At 35.8% G+C, this 25,058-nt stretch overlaps 1 protein-coding gene across 1 annotated transcript; it reads left to right on the top strand.

The window, feature by feature from the left end:
- Positions 1-50: 50 nt before the first annotated feature.
- PSMA3 (proteasome 20S subunit alpha 3) lies at positions 51-23,767 on the top strand. Its single transcript, XM_065941458.1, has 11 exons — positions 51-197; positions 2,818-2,900; positions 10,153-10,276; positions 12,967-13,068; positions 13,148-13,221; positions 14,591-14,663; positions 16,100-16,165; positions 18,880-18,926; positions 20,969-21,036; positions 23,171-23,235; positions 23,626-23,767. The coding sequence occupies exons 1-11, from the start codon at positions 177-179 to the stop codon at positions 23,668-23,670; spliced, it is 768 nt and encodes a 255-aa protein (XP_065797530.1). The 5' UTR covers positions 51-176; the 3' UTR covers positions 23,671-23,767.
- Positions 23,768-25,058: the final 1,291 nt, after the last annotated feature.

Consider the following 25,058-nt stretch of genomic DNA (forward strand, 5'->3'; position numbering starts at 1 on the left):
CCCCTCCCTTTTCCCACAATCCTCTGTTCCGTGGACCAATGCTCCAGGAACGAGTTACAGAAAAGGCTATTGGTTGAAAGAATAGCCAATGAGAGAGCTTGTTACTAGTCTTTTGCTGTGGTGCTGGGGGATCGCTTTAGGCCTGAAGCCGTAAGCGTCCCAGTGATTTTAGCAGGATGAGCTCAATCGGCACCGGGGTGAGTTCTTTGTTTCTCTGTGTGATAGTCTAGTCTAAGGGTTAGCGTGGAAGGGAACGCGGGCAGACCGCGGTGGGTGCGCGGACTCGGGGTCCTCCGGGACTGCCTGGGGGCAGGTGGGCCGCTTCCAGTTGTGCGGTACCCGGCGGTGTAGGCCCGCGCCTGCGGTGACCGTGACTTGACGCTTCTCAGCTCAGGTGTAGCGGGCTTGGCCGCGCAGCAGTGAGATTTGGAGCTGCTTAGGTTGCTGAGTCACTTTCTTTAGCCACTTAGGGAAACCGAAAGTGGAAACTCTTGAGGCCTGAAGTGGTGTGTGCGCGCACGCTGTGAAGGACTTGGACAATTAAGCTCTTGAGCACCACTGAGGCAAGGCGGCTTCAGAGCCCAGTTTGTGACGCCGCTTTCCAAGAACCTCTCCCCTCCTCCCCACCCTTGCAGTTCCTGGGGTGCTGCTGACTCACGGATTCTGTGTCTTAGCTTCGAGGGTACCGATGGACCTCTGTATGAGTCCCTGGAACTTTCTCAGAACTGATAAGGAAATCTTATCTAAAAAGCGGAATCTGAAGAATCTTTTCCCTTTTTTCCGTTGTCCCAGCTTTTCTCGTAGAGAAATAAAAGCACTGTGAGGTCTCAGTACCGTAAGCGTTTAAATGATTAGCTACGTACTTAACCGCTTCTTTGAACAGACAGACTCCAGGATTTTCGAGTTAGATTTGTTAACTTGTTCGGCCTACTAACTTTTCTTGGTTAAACGTACTGCATATATGCAGTCTTCGGCTTGCTCCTTTTATGTATTTCCCCATATAGAAAACATAATGTTTAGAAATATTTATTGGTTGGTTCCACTAGAGGCATTGGGTAATGGGTTTCTCAGTTCATTTACTCCCATTGTGCATAAGATTTTGATTCTCACCATTAGGCCCAAATACTGGTTTTCCGAGTTGGATAATAGGCAATTTATACTAAGGTTGTCATACCGTTTTTGGATTAGTTGATGCTCAGTAATGCATGTTGTAGCAAATTGACTTTGCAACTACATTAATGTTACCCTAGATTAATAGAAGGGTTCTACAAACCTTTAAAAAATTTTTGATAATATAACTAGGTGAGAAATTTTGAGTATTACGGTGGTAAAGATCTTCGTTTAGCAGACCAATTACCCTAGATTAATAGTGTTCTGAAAAGTTCTACAAACCCTTTAAAAATGTTTAATAATATAAATAGGTAAGATATTTGGGTATTACGGTGGTAGAGTTAAAGATCTTCCTTTAACAGACCAACAAGCTGAGAGGCAGGAAGCACCACTGTTTAAGACTTAACACCTGTCTTGTCCCAAGAACTCCGGATGCGAAGACCTGTCTTGATATTTCTCTCCACTCGATTGTTTGATAGGCATTTCGAATGACACGTCCAGAGTAGATCTCTGGGTTTTCTTCTTCGGTTGCCATTTTGCATCTCCTACAATTTACATTTCAGTGAATGGTTCAATTTTAGTCGCTTAAATGAAAAAAAAAAAAATCTATGATTCACTTCTGATTTCTTTTTTACTGTATTCCTAAAGCCAATCCATTAAGCACGGTTTTTTTGACTGCACCCTCAAAGGATAACACCTTCCATGTCTTTCTCTCTTGTCAAAGACACTCCCTTTGTAATACCCTATCTCTGCTTCCACTCTTGTTTTCTCTATAATTCATTTACCAGATGAACAGCATTTAAAAAAAAATTAGAACCTCTTCCCCTCACCCTACCTAAACTCCAGTGACTTTCTGTTGCATTTAGAATAAAATGTAAACTTCTTGCTCCAGCCTAAAATAAAAGACTTAGCATAACTTGGCCCTTATTTGCCTCTAATATAGTTTACTCTTCTGTTTACCATTTATGGTGCTCAAGATGCAGTGACATTATTTCCTTTTCTTAATTTTGCTCCTCTTATTTCTACCCTGAGGTCTCTTATGCCAGATGCCAGGACACTCTTTCTCTATATTCTAAATGAGTAGTTACTTGTCTTTTAGGTCTGGCTCAGCTTAAATAACATAAATATAATTGCTATAGCATTGCCTTCCTTGATCAGGTAGTATTCCCTGAGACCGTAAGTTCACTTTGTCTTATTTTTCATCATAGAACCGTTTATCTCCAGCACCTCGATCTGTTTGAGGTCTGATTTGAAAATGAAGGACTTTAAGAATGAGTAGTCTTTGTATTTCCTCATAGTGACTGACATATAATAGATGCTTATTAAATATCTGAATGCTAAATGCTGTGTCCAAGCTCCTTTAGTTCATTACTGCCACAGCTATGAATTAAAATACTTCAGTGCTAACGAGAAGCCAGTGTTGTTTCTACCATGGTAATTTTTTCAGAAATGAGCCGTGTTCTGTGTGGGAAAAGTTCTGACTTTACTCAGGACTGGTATTCATTGCTTGTCAATAGCAGAAATCTAAAGTGTATAACTTTTCTCTTAGCTGCTGTTCCTGCTCTGACGTGCTTTCCCTTTCTCTTCAAAGCAAAATCTTCACTGAGATTGAACACACATTTCTGATGTGTAAGCCATTTAGGAAAAAAATTGTTATTACTGCCAAAGGTGCATCCTTCTAAGCTTGTTATTGCCTTTTCCTTGTAGTATGATCTGTCAGCTTCTACATTCTCTCCGGATGGAAGAGTTTTTCAAGTTGAATATGCTATGAAGGCTGTGGAAAATAGTAGGTAAGAAACAGTGTTTTACTTGAAATTAGTGTGTTTTAGCCAGGTATTAAATGTCTCCTCTTTGTTTTTGGTAATTAGGCTTTGTTATGTTACTTTGGCACAAATAATACATGCCCTAAAATAATCTCAATTTATTAGTCATTTCCAGATTTCTCTTTATGCCAGCTCTCTCCATATGACTATATTTCCAATTGACTCCAGAATTACACACTTACACATTCTACCATGTCTCAAGTGTATAAAGCCAAATTCATCAACATCTTTGTTAGCTCTTTTTCAGATTCTTGACTTACATCATTGGTTTCCTTGGCCAATAGGTTTGTGACTTTATTGTCTAATCTTTTATTTCCTTGTGTTTTCAGTGCCCTGTGCAGTTGGTCACATGATCATCTGAGGAGGGATATTTTTTATTTTTCTCTTCTGCTGTTATACTCCAAAAGGTGTAGGACCACCAAGATATTTTCCTTTTGGATTACTTCCTTCACTTTTTTTTTTTTGTCTTAAACAATGATCTTTATTTTTACACAAAGCAGTACAAAACGAGGCAGTTCCTTAAAGGGTGACTTGGAGCTAGAAAACTCACCCTGAGTGTGAAAGTGTTCGTGTTAGTCGCTCAGTTGTGTCCCACTCTTTGCGACCCCATGGACTGTAACCCACCACTTCTAATTGAAATGAAAAAATCACTTCTAATTGAATAAAGTCTGCCAAGGCAGGTTTCATTTTTAATTTTTTTATTGAAGTATAGTTGATTTATAACATAGTTTCAAGTGTATAGCACAGTGATTGAGTTATACATATATCTATATAATATATATATAAGTAATCATTGTATTTTTGAATATAAAGCAGCTTTGGGATGAGATAAAAGATTTAAAAATTTTTCTTTCATGTCATTCAGATCTCTTAAAAAAATTTTTTTTTATTGCTACTAAATAAGCTGTGTTGATGTTTGAGCTCAATGTTTTGAATGTAATGAAAAGTTGTGTGGTAGGAAAATGTTTTAGGAATATTAGAAAAGCCCATGTGTAGATGTAGTTTTCTCACTTTCTACTAATACCTTCAATATTCGATCATGGGATTTTCATAAGGTTACAGATAGTAACTGGTCTTTGCATGTGCTGGCACATAGCCCTCAGTGTGTGCATACTAAGTTGCTTCAGTCGTGTCCGATTCTTTGTGACTCTATGGACTGTAGCCTGCCAGGCTCCTCTGTCCATGGGATTCTCCAGGCAAGAATACTGGAGTGGGTGGCCATGCTGTTCTCTAGGGGGATCGTCCCAACCCAGGGATTGAACCCGCGTCTCTTAGATCTCCTGCATTGGCAGGCGGGTTCTTTACCACTAGTACCACCTGGGAAGCCCCATAGCCCTCAGTAGATACTGAATAAATAGATGTTTATTTTTTGTGTGCCATTTTCTTGGTGGTAGAAACAAGATTTATAGATTTCTAATGGTTTATGAAATAGTATTTTAAAATTTTTGAACAAAAATACATTTTGAGTCTTATGGGATTTGTTAGTGAAGCTAGTTGATTTTGTGTTTAAATGTTGTAGTTTTATAGATATCAGTACTTACAAACTGTCAGTATCTGATAATACAGTAGAAGTGAGGCTGTTAAGAATTTTAGGTTGAACTGTATTTGTCATTGTGTACAAGGCCTGAAAGAGTTCAGAAGAGAGTCAAATTCAAGAAAAGGTGACATTTTTTCCCCCGTTGGTAAAAGAAGATAGGCTTTTTGGCCAATGAGTTGGAGAAAGATTTGAGGAAGTTTATTGTTTTTCTTTTCCTCCTTTGCGTCCTTGCATTTTCATTGGTGTTAAAAAACTGGTAAGAGATGTCTTGACTAAGAAGAACTGGAGATATATTTTGAAACTATCTGTAACTGGGAAAATTGAGATTGGGCTGTGAGGTCTGTGTATTTTAGCAATTCGTTTTCTATAAATTATTTCTAAATATGACCTTAAACAGTTACATTTAATTTTGGGAAGGTCATATGAACAGTTACATTTAAGCAAGCTTAAATATAATTTTAAAAACTGGAAACATTAAAAATAAGTATTTTTCTACATAAAGAAAAATTACTTGGAAAGTTCCTTTTTTAAAGGAACCTATGTCACCTGGTATGATAGAATATTGGATGAGGATCAGAAGATGTGAATTTTCCTGCTAGCTGCTGCCAAATGGTAATAATATATAAGGTTCCAGTATTCATTCCCCTGAATGTCACTTTTTTGTCTGTAAAACTGGGATGTGGACATCTAATCTAACTTCCCATACCTTACCAGAAAAATGAAATTGGAAATTTTTAAAGTGTTCTGTGAGCTTGAAAAAGTGAATGTGAAAGTTGCTCAGTTGTGTCCTACTCTTTGTGACCCCATGGACTATACTGTCCATGGAATTCTCCAGGCCAGAATGCTAGAGTGGGTAGCCGTTCCCTAAGTGGAAAAGAGAAAAATTAGATGTGAATCTTCTTAAAAGTGAGACATATAGACTGAATCTTAGAAAACATTTAACCAAATAATTTTAAATGAGATTATATGCCTGCATTGAAAGGAGAGAAATTATTTTTTAGTTTATCATTATTTTTGCTATTTAATTGGAGTATAATCCAAGGGACACTCAAGAGTCTTCTCCAACACCACATTTCAAAAGCATAAATTCTTCGGCAATCAGCTTTCTTTATAGTCCAACTCTCACATCCATACATGACTACTGGAAAAACCACAGCCTTGACTAGATGGACCTTTGTTGACAAAGTAATGTCTCTGCTTTTTAATATGCTATCTAGGTTGGTCATAACTTTCCTTCCAAGGAGTAAGCGTCTTTTAATTTCATGGCTGCAGTCACCATCTGCAGTGATTTTGGAGCCCAAAAAGAAGTCAGCCATTTTTTCCACTGTTGCCCCATCTATTTGCCATGAAGTGATGGGACCAGATGCCATGATCTTAGTTTTCTGAATGAATGTTGAGCTTTTAAGCCAACTTTTTCACTCTCCTCTTTCACTTTCAAGAGGCTCTTTAGTTCTTCTTCCCTTTCTACCATAAGGGTGGTATCATCTGCATATCTGAGGTTATTGATATTTCTCCCAGCAATCTTGATTGCAGCTTGTGCTTCCTCCAGCCTGGCGTTTCTCATGATGTACTCTGCATATAAGTTAAATAAGCATGGTGACAATATACAGCCTTGACGTACTCCTTTTCCTATTTGGAATCAGTCTGTTGTTCCATGTCCAGTTCTAACTGTTACTTCCTGACCTCCATACAGATTTCTCATGAGGCAGGTTAGGTGGTCTGGTATTCCCTCTCTTGCAGAATTTTCCACAGGTTATTGTGATCCACACAGTCAAAGGCTTTGGCATAGTCAATAAAGCACAAATAGACGTTTTTCTGAAATTCTCTTGCTTCTTAGTCGTGTATATATGTCAATCCCAATCTACCACATTTCCCCCTTTCCTCCCTTGATATCCATGTTTGTTCTCTGTTTGTGTCCCTATTTTTGCTTTGCAGGTAAATTCATCTATACCATTTTCTAGCTTTCACTGCTGCTGCTGCTAAGTCACTTCAGTCATGTCTGACTCTGTGCGACCCATAGATGGCAGCCCACCAGGCTCCCCTGTCCCTAGCTTTCACTAGAAAGCGTTATATGTATGCATTAATAATAACTTGTTTTTCTCTTTCTGACTTACTTCGCTTGGTGTGACAGTCTCTGGATCCATCCACATGTCTGCAAATGGCACAATTTCATTCCTGTTTATGGTTGAGTGATATTCCATTGTATGTATGTATATACCACATTTTTTTTCCCATTCCTCTGTTGATGGGACGTTTAGGTTACTTCCATGTCCTTTCTATTGTAAATAGTGCTGCCGTGAACAGTGGAGTGCATGTATCTTTTGAATTATGATTTTCTTTAGGTATATGCCCAGCAGTGGGATTGCTTAGTCACATGGTAGTTACATTTTTAGTTTTTTAAGGCACCTCTATCCTATTCTTAGTGGCTATACCAGTTTGCATTCCCATCAACAGTGTAGGAGGGTTCCCTTTTCTCCACATCTTCTCCAGCATTTACTGTTTGCGGAATTTTTGTTGATGGTCATTCTGACTGGTGTGAGGTGATATGTCATTGTAGTTTTGATTTGCATTTCTTTAATAACTAATGATGAGCATTTTTTATGTGTTTGTTGGCCATCTTTATGTCTCCTTTGGAGAAATTTCTATTTAGGCCTTCTGCCCATTTTCAGTTGGGTGGTTTGTTGATACTGAGCTGCATGAGCTGTTTGTGTATTTTCAAGATTAACCCGTTGTCACTGCTTCCTGTGCAGATGATTTTCTCCCATCCTGAGATTGTCTTTTCATCTTCTTTATGGTTTCCTTTGCTGTGTAAAAGCTTTTAAGCTTCATTAGGATCCATTTGTTTATTTTTGTTTTTATTTTCATTATTTATTATTATTTTTTGGCCACGTCTGTACAGCATGCCAAATCTTAGTTCCCCAACCAGGAATCAAACCTGTGTGCCCTACAGTGTAAGTGTGAAGTCTTAACCACTTGATGACCCGGAAGTCCTAAAGATAAATTCTTTCAAAGAAAGAAATTAAATCTTACGGATTTAAAAGTCAAATATTTTTGAGTAGCTGTTATGTTAGGGACAGGAACTACCAAAACAAATAAGAACATATAAGAAGATACTTAAAACACTATTGAAAAAAACCTATATATGATGATCATAACTATTTTATAAAAGTATGCCCCTTGAAGGTAATATGCAAAAGAAAAAAGGGAGTTAAATTATAATTTTTCAGTTTATCCTCATTGAGGGGACAAGATATGAAAGGAAGATTGTGCAACGTAATTGTGAGACTAGATTGTTTAGAACAAAAATGTACACAAAATTGTGGTCTTAGGACATCCTTATACTTGAAAAAAAAATCATTAAAACCTTGATGAGCATTTAATTAAGTAGGCTCTTAGGTTCTATAAATATTTACCATAATGCTCACCCCAAAAGGCATTTATTTATGCAGGTTATTGGTTCATCAGTATTAGAAATTAAAACCAAAAAATAAAAAATACTTCTTAATTTATTTAAATAACTGATAAAATTGCATGTTAACAAATAATTACATTAACATTTATTAAAATACTTAAGTAACAATAACATTTTTAATGAAAATTACTTTTCCAAAACATGGGGAAAAAGTGTGGTGAGAAGAGTTGCATTGTTTTACATTCTTGAAAATCTCAGTGATGAATTGAATCTTAATAAAAGACAGAGTCTCATAGTTGCTACTACTTTAGTATGTTGTAACTTTTGTTGAAGTTTGTGCAACAAATCAGGCTACATATACATATATAGTTGGAAAAGAGAGGAGTCATTTAATAATCTTATGCATGTTGTTTATTTATACTGTACCATACTGGACAAATTTTAGTTTTGTAAAGGTTAGTTGCAGTGTGGAGTCTGAAAACATAATAATGAACTTTTTGTACTATTATTAAAATCTATTGCACTGTTTTGTACTTTGCATGTTTTATCCATGCATGATTTGTAACATTGTGTGTTGGCCATTTGGAAAATATTGGTTCACTGAGTTATAACAGACCTTCCAAAGTAGATATATTTCATTATTAACTGTTAGAAACATCACATTTTTTAATATCACCACCAATATGTTTTCCAAATCTCCAGTTTGTGTTTGAAAACTCAGATTTTATCACTGTCAAGAAAATACTCTCACTTGTTTTCCTTGAAGTGACAGGCTCATTTTGTTCATTTTAGAAAAAAGTCTGCCACATACCTAAGTGAAAATAACCGTAGTTATTATTCTTTGATGGTAATAACAGATGTTCCTTGAAAAAATTTACACCTGAAAGCAGTTTATCAGTGCTATTTCCTGCAGGCAACCATCATATTTTGATGTGCAGCAGAAGTTTGGCTAACTTGATTTTTGTTAGAATAATAAAAAGACAGATACTTAAGGATTAATGTCTAATATAATTAATTACAACTTTATCAGGGACATTCTTAACTAAAAATGGTTTTTAATAAAAACAAACAGCGTAGCAATAAAAAATACAATGAATGGTATTTACTGCTACCGTTTATTGTCAGCCAGTACCATTGGTGCAAACATCCACACAATGGAGAAAGTCAAATGATGTTTCTGTATTTTTATAAAAGTATTTTTGACCTGACAAACCATACTTTGAGAACTTTTGGTTTAGGGTTAAGGACATTTTAGATTCTGAAAAATGAGGAAGATGAGAAATTGTAATAATTGGGAAAGGCTGTCTGAGACTATTCAAGTAAACTTGCAAAAGTTTGTGGAAATTTATTTAAATGTGCTGTGGTGAGGAGGAATTGTATTCTAGTACCCAGGATAACTTCAATAAAGACTTAAAAGCAAAAATGGTGTTTGAGGGACGACAATGAGGTTGAATTCAGCAAAGCACAGGATTTATAATATGAAATTGAATTAGCTAGATGGGCTTTGCAGATTCTTGGGAGTTAGGAAATTTGGACCAAGGAATTTAAATTTGAAAAGGTACCTGAAGTGTGGGGGAAGGAGTGTCTGAAATTCTTTACAAAATTTGTGCATGTGACTCAGTTAATTTTTCTGGTGGTTTCTTATAGAATTCTCTTCGTTAAAAGAATGAGATTTAAAGTAATTATTTTTTCTTGAAATGGTGGTATATAATTTCTCCACATTTTACTTGTTTTTTTGATCAATTTTGTTTTAAACAGTTGAACAGAATGTTTATTCTTTTACACTTACTGTAAGCAATGCATTGTTAATGCAGAAAAAGCAAAAGAAAGGAGAAGAATTATAATCTTTCCACCCAGATTAGAAATTGTTAACTTTTTATTTTGTATGTAGCCTATCATTTATATGCATGTTATGTACCATTTTTAATGGACATGACTAGTCAGCATTTGTCATAAGATAGTCAGCATATGCTAGATACTGTGCCACTTGTTACACATTTTGTTAGGATCTTTTTTCATTTGTGTATTATTATCTTTCCATGTCATGATAACGAAATTTTTTTTCTTTTGGTCACATGATTATTTATATGGATCTAATTCATCACACTTTAGGATGTTTGCCTTTTCTAGTTTTCAAATGTGTTTGCTTTAAAAACTTGATATGTTCTAAGAAACAAATTTGCCTGTTTTTTTGTTTCTTTTAACTTGAGTTTACAAAGTTTCTTTTATTTTCAGTTAAAAAAATTGATTTTTTTTTCTACTTGTTTCAGTACAGCTATTGGAATCAGATGTAAAGACGGCGTTGTCTTTGGGGTAGAAAAATTAGTCCTGTCTAAACTTTATGAAGAAGGTTCCAACAAACGACTTTTTAATGTTGATCGACACGTTGGAATGGTAAGGTCACATTTAAAAGTGTTCCTTTTTGCCTTGTCCAGTTTCTTGTGATGTAATTAATTGGAATATATCAAAATGTAATTATAAGAACCTGTTTATTACTTTAGCATTGAGGTAAAAACAGATCAAAGAGCAGCCATAGAAATAATCAGAAAGTTACTGGTTTATGAACAGTTCACTGTCTAAAAGAAAGGTGCGTGCGTGCATGCTCAGTTGCTCAGTCATGTCTAGCTCTTTGTGACTCCACGGACTGTAGCCCACCAAGCTCCTCTGCCCATGGAATTTTCCCGGAAGAATACTGGTAGCATTCTTATAACCCAATTGGAGATACATACGAAAAAAACAAGTTGAAGAAAATGAGGAAGGGGAGAGGTGTGAGACGATTGGGTAAAAAATCTTGGCACCACAGATCGCCAGTCAAGGCATATGCTTGAGAGGCAGTTAAGTCTTTAGTTTTTTTGTATCTTTTCTGGGGATAACTGTCACGCTGAAGGTTTTATCAGAAAGAGAATACCTTTATAGTAAGGTGGAGTATCAGGAAAGGAAGTCTGATGAAAGGAAAAGTGAACACATCCTTTTTAGTAGCTTCATAAGCGTCACTATATTTATTTCATGCAGCTGGTATGACATAAGTAGATTACTGGGGTATATTGAAGTCATCCTATATAAATATCAGACTTTCTTCAGTAAGTATAAGTCCAGAAAAAAGAGAAAAGTGATTTTTAATCTTGCTTTCTGTAAAGTCAAGGAAGAAAAGAGAATATGTATTCTGTGTGCTAGGTAATATGCCAGAAGTTCTTTACATAAATTATCTCATGTAATCTTGACAAACCAGTGAAAGTAATATCAATCCCATTTTTACAGATGCGGAAACAGACTCAACTGGTAATGAAATATGCTGGGATTTTTACTTGGGTCTTCATGGTCTGTGTGTTACTCTAGAGCCCCAGGGTGAGATTCTGTAGGGTCCACTCATTCTGCTAAAGTATTGGTAGCTTTGTTATTGGTATTTCTAAATAAGATGTGTTACACATAACATAGAAAGGACTAGCAAAATATAAGCAGTAAACTGTAAAGCTACAGATACATTTTTTTGCCTTCAATTATTAGTTTTTCTGAATCTGTTTTCTCTCCTGAACAAATTTATTACTGCCAGTGAAACTGATGTTTTCCTGAAACTTGGCCAGATTGTAACCTAACTGGTAGAAGGGAATTAGTGAATTCTGCTTTCTTTTACTTAGTAAAAAAGATAGCTTTCGGTAGATGTATTTTGAAAAAAATCACATATGCTTATAGGTAGTTTAGTGGTGGAAAGATTTTCCTAGAATTTTCAGATTTGTCCCATTTGTTATTAAAAACTGATGGCATTCCTTGCAACTGGAAATTGGTAAAACATTAGACATTGAAGAAGGTTGGAGAAAAGAAGGATTGATAGTCTGTCTCCACAATTGTCATCTTCAAGTGATTTGACAAATTATTAGACTTCACAGTGAGTTTTATGTAATGGAAGATTATTTAAATCATGAAAATTACTACCTGGGTTACTCTAAACTCCAGTTTCCTCACCTGCTTAGCATGTTATGAGTGATCAGTAATGGATTAAGGATTTTCATAATCATTACTATTACTAGGTAGCAGTAGAAGAAGAGGCTATTAAAATTTTTGATAGAATTTATTTTGCAAATCTTCTTATGTCAGTGGTTTCCAGTACCTGTAACTGTTTCAACATGTCTGTTTTCATGGTTTCCCTAGTGCAAAAGAAATACCCAGTGGTTCTGTTTTATATATGTAGGTCTAAATCATGATTTATGTTCTTAAAACTTAGTAGCTATAAAAACAAAACCTCACCATATGACAGTAAAATAAAAATGTTTTTATTTTCAAACAACCACAACTACTAATGTGTACTCTTCAGTTTCTTAAAATTTGGAATTGTATTAGATGCTGTGCCTCACCCCACCCTGCTTCCTGTTTCACATTGATTTTTGTACAGTGCTTATTTTCTCTCATGGCAGCCCCAGCTTCTCAGTGATCCGATGGCATTGAAAGGAATGTGGAATGGTCTGATGTTGAAACTGAACTACTTCAATATGTGTTTCCCCCAAAACTTAAAATACCCCACAACTCTGAGTTTACTGTAGTTCTCTGGGATATCTCAGCATGTGGTTTGGTAATTGCAGTTCTAAGCCACTAGATTTGTGGTTTGTCATGTTTTGGTTTTGCATTACAGTTTATTAGTATGCTGAAAAAGAAAGAAGGTTTGAGGCTACACCTTTTAAATCGAAACTTTTAATAACTTTTTAAAACATAGAATGGCTTTAAATTAAAAACCAGTTCTAACCAAAACTCATGGTTTTACTTTTCTTTGTGGTTGTTTTAGTCTTTATAATGAAGTTGGAAATAGGGAGACATGGCGTTTTTTTAATGTCATCATTTGACAAAAGAATGAAGTCACAATTTTGGGAAATTTCCAAATTGTTATCCCATACTCAAGCATCGAAATTCCAGAATGCCTTGCAAAGATGGTGGTTTAGCCACTAAGTTGTGTCTGAGTCTTGAAAGACCTTTAAGCCAAACTAATTTATTCTAATGATGATGCTTGTTAAAAATATCAAGTAAGTCTATCACAATCACATACTTTTGCTTCATTTGTGATAGAAATGTTAATTGGTACTTTTTTTTTTTTCCAGGCAGTAGCAGGTTTGTTGGCAGATGCTCGTTCTTTAGCAGACATTGCAAGAGAAGAGGCTTCCAACTTTAGATCTAACTTTGGATATAACATTCCACTAAAAGTAAGTTGATAACAGTTGAGGAGCCTTTGGAACAGCAAAAGAAAAATCTTAATAAACTCTTCTGTTTTTCCCCCCTCAGCATCTTGCAGACAGAGTGGCCATGTATGTACACGCGTATACACTCTACAGTGCTGTTAGACCTTTTGGCTGCAGGTATGAAATTTAGTGAGATATTCAGTGATATCTGTACTACAGTTATCTGTTTTCCCAGCATCTTATTAAGTATTAGCCTTTTATACCCTTAAGAAATGAACTTTCATCAAGAAGTACTTGAACTTTTTATTGTATCTATGTGAGATGATGGATATTATCTAAACCTGTGGTAATCATTGCATTTCACAGTGTATATAAATCAAACCTTTATGCTGTGCATCTTAAATTTAATGTAGTGATGCATGTCAATTATTTATTAATAAAACTGGGGGGATGGAATTCTCTGATATGATACTAGATCCAGACATTTTCAGGAAGTTGCAAACTGATTTTATTAAAAAAATTTTTTTTAATTTAATTTATTTTGGGGTCTTCGTTGTTGTGCAGGCTTCTCTCTAGTTGTGGAGAGCAGGGGCTACCCTCTAGTTGTGGTGCGTGGGCTTCTCATTGTGGTGGCTTCTCTTGTTGCTGAGCACAGGCTATAGGGTGCACGGCCTTCAATACTTCTGGCTCCTGGGCTCTAGAGCACAGGTTCCATAGTTGTGGTGCATGGGCTCAGTTGCTCAGCAGTATGTGAGATCTTCCCAGATAAGGGATGAGACTTGTGTCTCCTGCACTGGTAGGCAGGCTCTTCACCACTGAGCCACCAGGGAAGCCCTGCAAACTGATCTTAAATAGAGTCCATTTGTTGTTACTAAGTAGCCAACGGTACTGACATCTCAGTTTTCTCATTAGTTTCTGTCTTGTCTTCTGTAAGCAACAGGTAAAATGCACTTAAATGGGAATTGGTTATATGGTATTCTGCACATGAAGTAGTAATATGAAGCTGCTTTCTGTTTATAATTTCAAAAAAACCAGTAATTCATATGATTGTTCAATACCCTAATTTTAATTTTGTTGCATATAAAAAATACATTGAATCAATTTGGATTACTGCAGAAAAATAACTGGAGGAATGCTGGGGAATAGCCAAGAAAGAAAGAATGAAGGGTGGAACAAGAGTTTGAGGTAGATTCAGTGTGTTCATAGCAAGAATTTTGTTCCCTTGGCTTTTTCATGATTATGCCTTTAGCTCTTGGGCCCTCATGTTACTTGTCTGTCAGTCAGTACTCCTTTCTCTGCAGTGCTATCCTTGCAGGAAAAGTTGATTAGAAAGTTTAATACTAAACCAAGGCACATGAATTTTGAACATTTTCAAGTATATTCTAGTTTTTATCCAAACTATATTATCAAAGTGCTTACTGTCAGTTATATGGGTATTAGTCAATGTTTATCTTAGAAAGTAAATTGCATTTTTATCACTGTACTTTTTAATACTTTTCTGGTATTAAGAACCATGGTTTAAAATTATTAATTTACTTTTGTGCAGTTTCATGTTAGGGTCTTACAGTGTGAATGACGGTGCACAACTCTACATGATTGACCCATCAGGTGTTTCATATGTGAGTTAATTTTGAATTATCTGAGATTCTATTTCCAGTTTAATGGTCTCTCATTAGCACTTAAGTCATATTCAGATTATATGTTTCTTTAATACTCATTTAACATTTTCTTATTTAACATTAATAACGAATCTATGGGTATGAGACAGCGAAGATTTGTGACTTTTTTTTGGACTATGCCGCATGGCATGAGGGATCTTAGTGAACTGACTAGGGATTGAACTTGTGCCCTGTGTGTTGGGAGCGTGCATTCTTAACCACTGGACCACCAGAGAAGTCCCAGATTTGTGACTTTTCATATGCTACTGTAGAAACTGTATGGTTTGGTCGCTGAGTCATATCCAACTCTTGTGACCCCAAGGACTGGTAGCCTGCTAGGCTCCTCTGTCCCTGGGATTCTCCAGGCAAGAATACTGGAGTGGGTTGCCATGTAGAAACTGCATAGTCAACATAAAATTTTGAATATGTGCTGTTTTATTACCATAAATATTAGCAGAGTCTCTAAAATGAATATAATGCCCTCCCTTTTGAAGTTTTTTGGGTTTTTTGATATTGTTTTGGGTTTGGTTTTTTTTTTGGCTGCACCACATGGCTTGTGGGATCTTAAGTTTCCCAAACAGAGTTCAACCAGGAATCTAACCCAGGTCCATGACAGTGAAAGCCTGTGTCCTAACTGTTGAACTGCCAGGGAATTCCCCAGTACAAAGGATTTTAAGTGGGATTTCTTGGATCTTTCTCTAATAATCTATTCTTAAAGTGTCTTCTGAGATTTTAATGGTTTTTATACTCATTAACAAAATTAAGGCTCTTTAGGTTTTGTTATTACATACAAGTATAGTTATACAAGTATGAATGGGCATATTTAATTAAAAAAAAAAAAAACCTTTACAATATAAATTAGGGAATTCCCTGGTGGTCCATGGGTTAGGACTCCATGCTCTCACTGCCTGCTGGTTGGGAAACTGAAAATTCCACAAGCCGCACTGGTGCTGCCAAAAAATGTCTATATATACATTAAGAAGGCTTAAAGTATTTAACTCTTAGGAATTCTTTCTTTCAAAAATCATTTCAATTCATAAAGCTAAATTTTTTTCTATTTCTAACCTCAAGTACACTTCTAGCTCATGATCTGTGTGTGTGTGTGTGTGTGTGTGTGTGTGTGTGTGTGTGTAAAATGATATAATTTGTTTTCCTTTGTATATTGCTTGAAAATAATCCAGGTTATTCTATACTTAAGTTTGATACTTTAAACTTTTTGAATCCCTTGTTATTCATTTTAGTAAATGTCTTTTTACTGTATTTCTCCATATGTGCTTTTGAATGTCATCTAGCATCCTTTTATTAATCTTTAAATAGAAACAGTAGTCATTAATGACTTATGATAGTATATTAATAATACTTTTTTTTTTTTTTTGGTGTATGTTCTTTTTAAATAGGGTTATTGGGGCTGTGCCATTGGCAAAGCCAGGCAGGCTGCAAAGACAGAAATTGAAAAGCTTCAGGTAATACCTTTTTATTGTTTAAAATTCTGGTATACCATTATTCTCATGTGGTTAAGTTTCATCACCACAGACTAAAGCTTTTAGTCCAAGTGTGGTTTGCCATTTTGAGTCAAGCTTTCTGAAGCTGCTAGATTGGTTGAGCAGGAAAGCTGGCCGCATATTATCTTTAGAGTTGTATCATGGGTCCTTTTGATTCTGATGGCTGTCTAATCTTTTTTTTTTAATTTTTATTTTCATTTATTTTTATTAGTTGGAGGCTAATTACTTTACAATATTGTAGTGGGTTTTGTCATACATTTACATGAATCAGCCATGGATTTACATGTATTTCCCATGATGGCTGTCTAATCTTAAAAATTTTTTTCATACAATTTCACAAAATCCTTGAGACCCATTCACCAAACCCTGTGCCCCTTAGGTTCAGAACTTTGGCCTTTTACTGTATCACTTCTTTCATCTAGAAAACAGCTTTTGTCTGAAGTCTTACACATTAAAGTCTGCGCTCCTTTGCTTCTCTTTCCTTTGTTCCCAACATCTATTAGTGTGGGAAAAGTTTCTTAAAAATTTCCTGGCTTTTCTTTTAGCCATAAATGATCAACTTGACATTGAAATAATACTCACCAGCTCTTCATTGCTTATCAGAAACTTCCTTAAAAGACAGGCATATGATTTAGCAGTATTTTGGTAAATTACAGTGACAAAAATTTCTTGTACATTTAATGTTAATGCTGTACTGGAACTTTGCTCAACTAATTCACTGATTCAGCTTTTTTAATACCAGGCTTTTAGTGCTTGGAACTTAACACCAAGTTCTAGACCTGTAAAAGCCTAATCAGTTATTTTAGGATTGATAAAATTGACAAAAGGACCTTAGAGATCACTTAGCCCCAAGTCCAAGCCTGGGTTAAAACACACTGACTAAATAAATAAAATGAAAAAAAAAAAAGAAACCACACTGGCTAGAGTCATAGATTATTGCTTACAAACAATCCAAGACCTTATAACTCTTAGACCAGTGGTCTTTTCTGTCATATATTCTTTTCTACTAGGGCTTATAGGATATTGAATGTAGTTCATTGTGCTATACAGTACGACCTTGCTGTTTACCCATTCTATATATATAATAGCTTACATCTGCTAACCCCAGCGTCCTACTCCATCCCTCCACTAGCCCCCTTCCCCCTTGCAACTATAACTCTGTTGTCTATGTCTGTGAGTCTGGTTTTGTTTCATAGATAAGTCCCTTTGTGTCATATTTTAGATTCCACATATAAGTGATAGTATACAGTGTTTGTTTTTCTCTTTCTGACTTACCTTACTCTGTATGATAATCTCTAGCTGCAGTGCTTTTTAAAGTTTTATTGGAACATAGCCATATTCAGTCACTGGCTGCTTTTGCTCTAGTACAACAGTGGAGTTTAGTAGTTGAAATGGAGACCTAAAACCTTATCCCTATGATCAAAGTCTAAAATATTTACTACTTGGCCCTTTAACAGAGAGAGTTTGCCAGCCCCTGCTCTCAGTCATTACTCTGGTCTGCTTTTCTACTTGTGTTCTGTTTACCAAGAATATAATTTTATAAAGTAAACTTTACCAACATATGTAAAAATGTATTTGATATTTAAGATGTATCACTTCAAGTTTAAGTTTCCCTTTGTATGTTACAATTAATCTACTAAATATAGAACTTAAACTAATAAGGACAAAAATACGAATATCAGTATTTTCCTTTTCTTCACCCCCAATTTGCCATGAAAAAATTTAATCAGAAATTCAATCAGAAAAAATACCATACAACAAACATCTCTGTCTAGATTGAACAGTTGTTGCTTTCCAATATTTTTCCTATTTCTATGAGCTGGGGCATCAAGATTTGTAAATATTAAATACAAAAAATAAAATATTAGTAAGCTTAATTTAGAGATACAGTAGTTAAACCACCTCAAGTTTGGATTGCTATTTATGACTGTTAATTATTTTTTCACTATTTTCCATCCTCCACATATTCAGAATATGAACACCAGGTTTGCGCATTTTTAAAAATTTTGTCAAATGTGTTCAGAAACACATATACTAAAAAAGTTCTGCATTGGTTACTTGCTGTACCTTTAGTGTAACAGACTTTTCTGCCAGGCATCTAAAGGCTATTTTTCTGCCTTGATTTCCATATGTTCACTTTTGCAGTTCATTTATCTTCCTCATAATTAAATCAGATAAATCTGTGTTCCAAGACTCCACTCAGATCTTGGTTCTTCAGAGCTTCCCTGACATTTTGCAGTTTTGTCTTGAACAGTTTCATGAAGGATAATTTATCCCTCTTTATCTAGCATAGAGAAGTATTTGTGGTTTGTTTGCATTTTATTATCCTGAATTCACTATAAAGAAAAAAAAATTTCTTGGTAATCTTTTAAATGTCAGGGTTTGTCTGCGAATAAATTCATAAAGAAGTCTAGATTTTTATAAACTTGAATAATTTCAGAAAATTATTGGTGCCCAAGGCTTTTTTTGCATAATCATTAAAAAAAATTAAACAATAAAAAACTTAAGTTCTGGTCTTTTTGAATTTCAGGTTATTTTCCTTGATTTTATATTTAAGAATCTTAAGAGCATAGGTTACTGATAAAAGTTGCAAAAAGAATCTGAAAAGTTACACAAGTGGAAAGTGTTTTTCCTTTGACTCATAACATAATGAATATATATTTTATTTTCTGTAGATGAAAGAAATGACCTGCCGTGATGTTGTTAAAGAAGTTGCAAAAATGTAAGTTGAAATTTTCCTTAGTATTGACAAATATTTCACTTGACCTAACCTTATACATTAATCCTAAGAGGCTGTTTTGTTTGGAAATTAGTTATTGCATTAATGTTAGAAGGTGACTCCAACATTCTGAGAGGCTTCATTTTAAGTGACAGTGAACAGGATGGGAAAAAACAGCTTTTGATTAAAATATACCCCTGTTCAGTTGACAGAATTCAAGATTTGGAGGATATAGTGAACCTCTAGAGACTTCATTTGCTAGCTTCTGACTTCTTAAATCTCCAAAGTCCCAATTATATTAACCTTAGCTTACAACTTTAAGATCTACAGCTGAAGTTCTTATAACAAGGTGAATAGAGCAGTATTTCAAAACATCTAGAAATAGCTAAAGAAAGCCTGAAGTAGTTTATGTTACAGATACCTAGGGTAGAAAGCTGTGTAACAGTAGTAGTAAGCAGCAATAATGCCAGTAAAATCTCAGTGACCATGCTTCAAAATACATTATTTTTTTTAGATCAAAGAATGCAGGCATTTAGTATTTCAAAAAATCTGATAAAATGCTGATTTTTTAGTCAGCTTTTCAGAGTTAAAGAGTAATAAACATAATATTCCAAAGAATTCATAACACCTCTGTCCACATTAGAACTACGTCATCATTGTCTAGTCAGCAGGTTTTACATCTAATAATACATGCAAGGGGGAAAAAAAGTCCAGGAGGGTCTATCATATGATGATAAACCTATTATTTGAATGATACTCTTAATCTCTATACTGATCGTTGTTAACAAAATATTAAAATCACAAGTGTTTTATAATTTTATACTAATCTACCACTCCTGCTACTGACACCGTCCTTCCCCTACTGCCTTTTTACCATGAGACCCTTGCCCTTTCTTGTGAAGGGAAATCCATTCCATTCTGTGACTGTCATTTATTAATAACGACAACCTAGAGGACACTGGCAACTATAACATGATAGAACTAATAAAAAGTAAATAATCCTCATTGAATTGTGCAAATTTTTTTCCTTCGAGAACTCTTCTGGATATCAGTTCTTACCACAGCTTTTATGTTTATATTCTGTGTAGGAAAGCCATTCTTTCATCATTTAATAAAATGGAGTACTACGCTTCTTTTAGTTCTAGAAAGTTTAAGATGCTTTCTTATGTTACAGCTGTTATAGCAAGGCTTTAGGAATACCCTCCAAATTACTTTTGCTCCTTTGTTGTGAAAGATGGTAAAGTATAAAATAGAAAAAAAGCTTTGCTGATAACGTTTTACTTCTGTTTTTTAAAAATAATTTTCTTTTTGGCTGTGCTGGGTCTTCATTGCTGCTCAGGCTTTTCTCTCATTGTGCACAGGCTCCTCACTGTGGCCTGGGAGCTTCAGTAGTTCCAACTCCCAGGCTCTTAAGAGCACAGGTTCGGTAGTTGGGGCCCATAATATAGTTGCTCTGCAGCATGTGGGACCTTCCGGGATCAGGGATCAAACCCGTCTGCTGCATTGGCAGGCAGATTCTTTACCACTGAGTCACGAGGGAAGCCTTGTTGTTACTCTTCTACTTTTAATATACTGTGTGACACTGCTTCCTTGTTTGCTGCAGTTTGTCTTGTACTGTTTAAAGGCCAGGTTTAGGGACATCCAGAATAGTAAAGGTGTTCAAAAATATTCCTGCCAAGAAAGTGCAGAATGAAGACTAACTGTAAACTAATAAATTAGTTTTTGTTTAAAAATCAGTTAATGAATGGAAAATACCAAATATCCTGGAAAGGCACAGGTAATAGCTTTCTCCCATTTATTAGACATCTTTTAGTTCTGTCTCTGAAAGAATGTATCAATTGAACAGCTTAGGTTGTATAAAGATATATGGTATAGTGAATCCTTTGTAGTGTTTTTTTTCAGTCCTAATTTTCATATTATAGACTATGTATACTGTGTGTATAATTTTACAAATACTTATATAAGGAATGGATGTTGATTTGCTGAGTGGGTACATGAACTATGTTTGTAGATGGCCAAATGTTAATTTCCTCTTTCTGTTCTAGAATTTACATAGTCCACGATGAAGTTAAGGATAAAGCTTTTGAACTAGAGCTCAGCTGGGTTGGTGAAAGTAAGTGATTACTCTGTACTTATTTGCTCTCAGAGTCATCAGTACCAAACCTAATTTACTATAGGTGCCTTTTTTTTTCAATCTTAAAAAAAGTTACTAATGGCCTGTACACATAGTAAAGTACACAAAAAAACAAACAGCATGAATATATTAGTGTAAACACTAATCTGGTGAACAAGTAGGCCAGCCTGCCAAATTACCCTTCACTTCAGTTCAGTCACTCAGTCATGTCCAACTCTTTGCGACCCCATGAACCGCAGCACGCCAGGCCTCCCTGCCCATCACGAACTCCCAGAGTCCACCCAAACCCATGTCCATTGTGTCGGTGATGCCATCCAACCATCTCATGCTCTGTTGTCCCATTCTCCTCTTGCCCTTAATCTTTCCCAACATCAGGGTCCTTTCAAATGAGTCAGCTCTTTGCATCAGGTGGCCAAAAATCATTGGCATTTCAGCCTCAACATTAGACGGGAGTCTGCATATAAGTTAAATAAGTAGGGTGACAATATACAGCCTTGACATACTCCTTTCCCGATTTGGTACAGTCTATTGTTCTATGTCCAGTTCTAACTGTTGCTTCCTGACCTGCATACAGGTTTCTCAAGAGGCAGGACAAGTGGTCTGGTATTCCCATCTCTTTCAGAATTTTCCAGTTTGTTGTGAGCCACACAGTCAAAGACTTTGGCATAGTCAATAAAGCAGAAATAGATGTTTTTCTGGAATTCTTGCTTTTTCGATGATCCAGCAGATGCTGGCCATTTGATCTCTGGTTCCTCTGCCTTTTCTAAAACCAGCTTGAATATCTGGAAGTTCACGGTTCACATATTGCTGAAGCCTGGCTTGGAGAATTTTGAGCATTACTTTGCTAGCATGTGAGATGAGTACAGTTGTGCAGTAGTTTGAGCATTCTTTGGCATTGCCTTTCTTTGGAATTGGAATGAAAACTGACTTTTTCCAGTCCTGTGGCCACTGCTGAGTTTTCCAAATTTGCTGACATATTGAGTGCAGCACTTTCACAGCATCATATTTTAGGATTTGAAATAGCTCAACCCTTAGGCCTCCATTAAGTCAACAACCCTTACCTTGTCCACAAAGGTAACCACTATCTTTAATTCCAATAGACAACTGGACTGTTTCCAGTGTTTACTGAAATGAATAATGCAGCTGTGCATGTCCTTTACATCTACTGTGGCATGCATATGTAGTAGCATTTTAGAAATATATATTAAGAGTGGAACTGCTGGATCATGAAATAGGCATTCATTCAATTGCAGTACTGGCCACAGTGTGTTCTGACTGCTGGGTGCCTTTCTAATACAAACAAAGCTAGAATAAATTTAGGGATACTAATGGAAAAGTTCTGCTTAATAAGAGACTATATAAACTTGTGAGTAGTTTATTTACTTTGAAACATCCACTGCATACAGTATTATTGGGAAGTAACCTTTTTTCTTTCTAGGAAGGCAACCATAGGGCTTCAGGGACAGATTTTAAAATCTAATCATGCTGTGAATAAATTGTTGTTCAGTCGCCAATTCATGAATCTTTGCAACCCCATGGACTGCAGTATACTACGCTCCTCTGTTCTCCACTATCTCCTGGAATTTGCTCAAATTCATGTTGAGTTAGTGATGCTGTCTAACCATTTCATCCTCTTCTGTCCCCAACTTCAATCTTTCCTAGCATTGGGTCTTTTCCATATCATTGGCTCTTTACATCCGGTGGCCAGAGTACTGGAGCTTTGGCTTTAGCATCAGTCCTTTCAGTGAATATTCAGGGTTGATTTCCTTGCAGTCCAAAGGACTCTCAGGAGTCTTCTCTAGCACAATTCAAAAGCATCATCAGTTCTTTGGCATTCAGCCTTCTTTATGATCCACCTGTCACACTGCCATGACTACTGGAAAAACCATAGCTTTGACTGTGTGTGTGAATATATATATGTGAATGAATCCTCAGGATTTATAGCACCAGGATAAATCATAGCATAATTTCTTTATTGTAAGAGCTTATGAAGCACAAAGATGAGGTCAAAGAACCTGGTATTCCCTATGGATTGGCTAGATTGTTTAGTCTTTTCAAATCACAGTGACAGTTCTCGTTTTTAATTCATTTAAATATATGGCTTAATTTACAGTAACTAATGGAAGACATGAAATAGTTCCTAAAGATATAAGGGAAGAGGCAGAGAAATATGCCAAGGTAAGCCATAGCATGAAAACAGCTCAAGGTAAAAGCATCATGGAAATATGTTGAATTCTATTAAATAACACTTAAGAGTTGAGGTGAACTAAACGAAACTTTCTAGGTTATCCTCAATGGGGATAAAGTTGCCCTGGTTCCAAAAAAATTTTTTTATGCATGTGAAAATGGCAAGGTGTTTTGAGAACATTTAATGCTTTCATACTGTGTGTATCCTATCAAGAATATAGTCATTGATAGAGCAGGATGTACTTAAGACATTCAAGTAAAGTTTAACATTCTAAACCAGTGTTCCATTTTACTTATAAAGAATTTTGAATGACAAGCAGTTAGATTCAAGTTGTTATAGCAGTGCTAAAAATTGACTTTAAACACTTTTTCTCTTACCAGGAATCTTTGAAGGAAGAAGATGAATCAGATGATGATAACATGTAACATTTACTTGTATATTAAATTTCTAATACAGTCCCATGTAACTATTTAGCCCTTTGGATTATTGCATACCAATTTTCATTAAATTTTTGTCTTATAACGATTCAAGTTTGGTTAATATTTGCCTGACAGAACTGGTGGGGGTAATTGAGCACCTGTTTATTGAGCATTAAGATGTAGCTTTATGCCTGCTGTAAAATTCCTTAGTTAAAAATACTGTAGACGGAGGCTTTGGAATCAGATTAATTTAAAACCCCATCACTCATCTGTATCATATCCTGCTGGACTGTCGTGTTTTGCATCTACCAGCTTCACAGGTAAATGATACCACTGCTCAGTTTTGTGTTTAGTGAAGTAATTGTTGGTTAACAGCCACTGTTAACCTTTAGAACTTTATTTTATTTTGAGGAGTCGATTTAAGGATTCACAAAGTCTATTGTGTCACTTAAATTTCTTGACCAGTAAGTTCAAATTAAAAAAGCCATATTTTATGCTTAAGAATATATTAGAATGCATGTGTAACTGCTCTGTAAACAAAAAACTGTTATTGAGTTTAATCAGTTTTGTGGCCTTCAAGGAACAGTAGCACTCCCAGGAGGAACAATCTGAACTCAGGCCAACTATGCTAGGTATACACACACCCTATAATGGCCTCACGCCAGTATCACTCCATTCAACTGTCATACTTTTCTGAGGTCAGAGTTTGGCAGTAGGGTGTTGCTGGACTTTGAGCATTTGTATAGTTCAAACAGCAAATCATGCGAGAATAGTTAACTACTATACAAACAACTCAAAACCAGTTCTCATTATCATGGCTGCTTTTATGTAAAATTATCTGCTACATTTTACTACTCGTGTATTTTACTGAGAATGACCCCAGTGGCCTTGGAGAAACACCTAAAGAACATTAAATTGGATAATAAGCTTAATACCCTAAGCCAGTGTCTGACCATTCTATACTTCCTACTTCCAAGTATGAATGGCACATGAATCTTTTATTTTCATTATACTGTGAGAACATCTGTTCTTAAATTCACACTGGAATAACCAATAATCCTCTTTAAAATAACAGTGGGAGAAGGAAATGGCAACAGTGTTCTTGCCTGGAGAATCCCAGGGATGGGGTCACACAGAGTCAGACATGACTGAAGTAACTCAGCAGTAGCAGTAAAGTCTACTACTACTTAATTTAGAGGATAGGTGTAAGCGAGAGCAGGAGACAGTGGGGTAGACACGCCTGTCCCTGCTTTCCTCATCCCATCTGGACCCTTCTTTGCCCTTGAATCTATTCCTCCCTTTCCCCAGCAGTCTATTTATTAACTACCAAGAAGGCAAATAAGGGATCTTCTAGGATTGATTTTGCTAATTTTTTTGAGGATACCGAGCACCAT

Source organism: Muntiacus reevesi, chromosome 7, assembly GCF_963930625.1.
Source record: "Muntiacus reevesi chromosome 7, mMunRee1.1, whole genome shotgun sequence".
NCBI lineage: Eukaryota > Metazoa > Chordata > Mammalia > Artiodactyla > Cervidae > Muntiacus > Muntiacus reevesi.

What these genes read in the sequence shown, in the direction of transcription:
- PSMA3 (XM_065941458.1), top strand. Translation starts at nt 177, where the DNA reads ATGAGCTCAATCGGCACCGGG. An exon ending in GTTAAAGAAGTTGCAAAAAT is followed by an intron (nt 18,927 to 20,968) that starts GTAAGTTGAAAT and finishes TTTCTGTTCTAG; the next exon opens with AATTTACATAGTCCACGATG. An exon ending in AGGCAGAGAAATATGCCAAG is followed by an intron (nt 23,236 to 23,625) that starts GTAAGCCATAGC and finishes TTCTCTTACCAG; the next exon opens with GAATCTTTGAAGGAAGAAGA.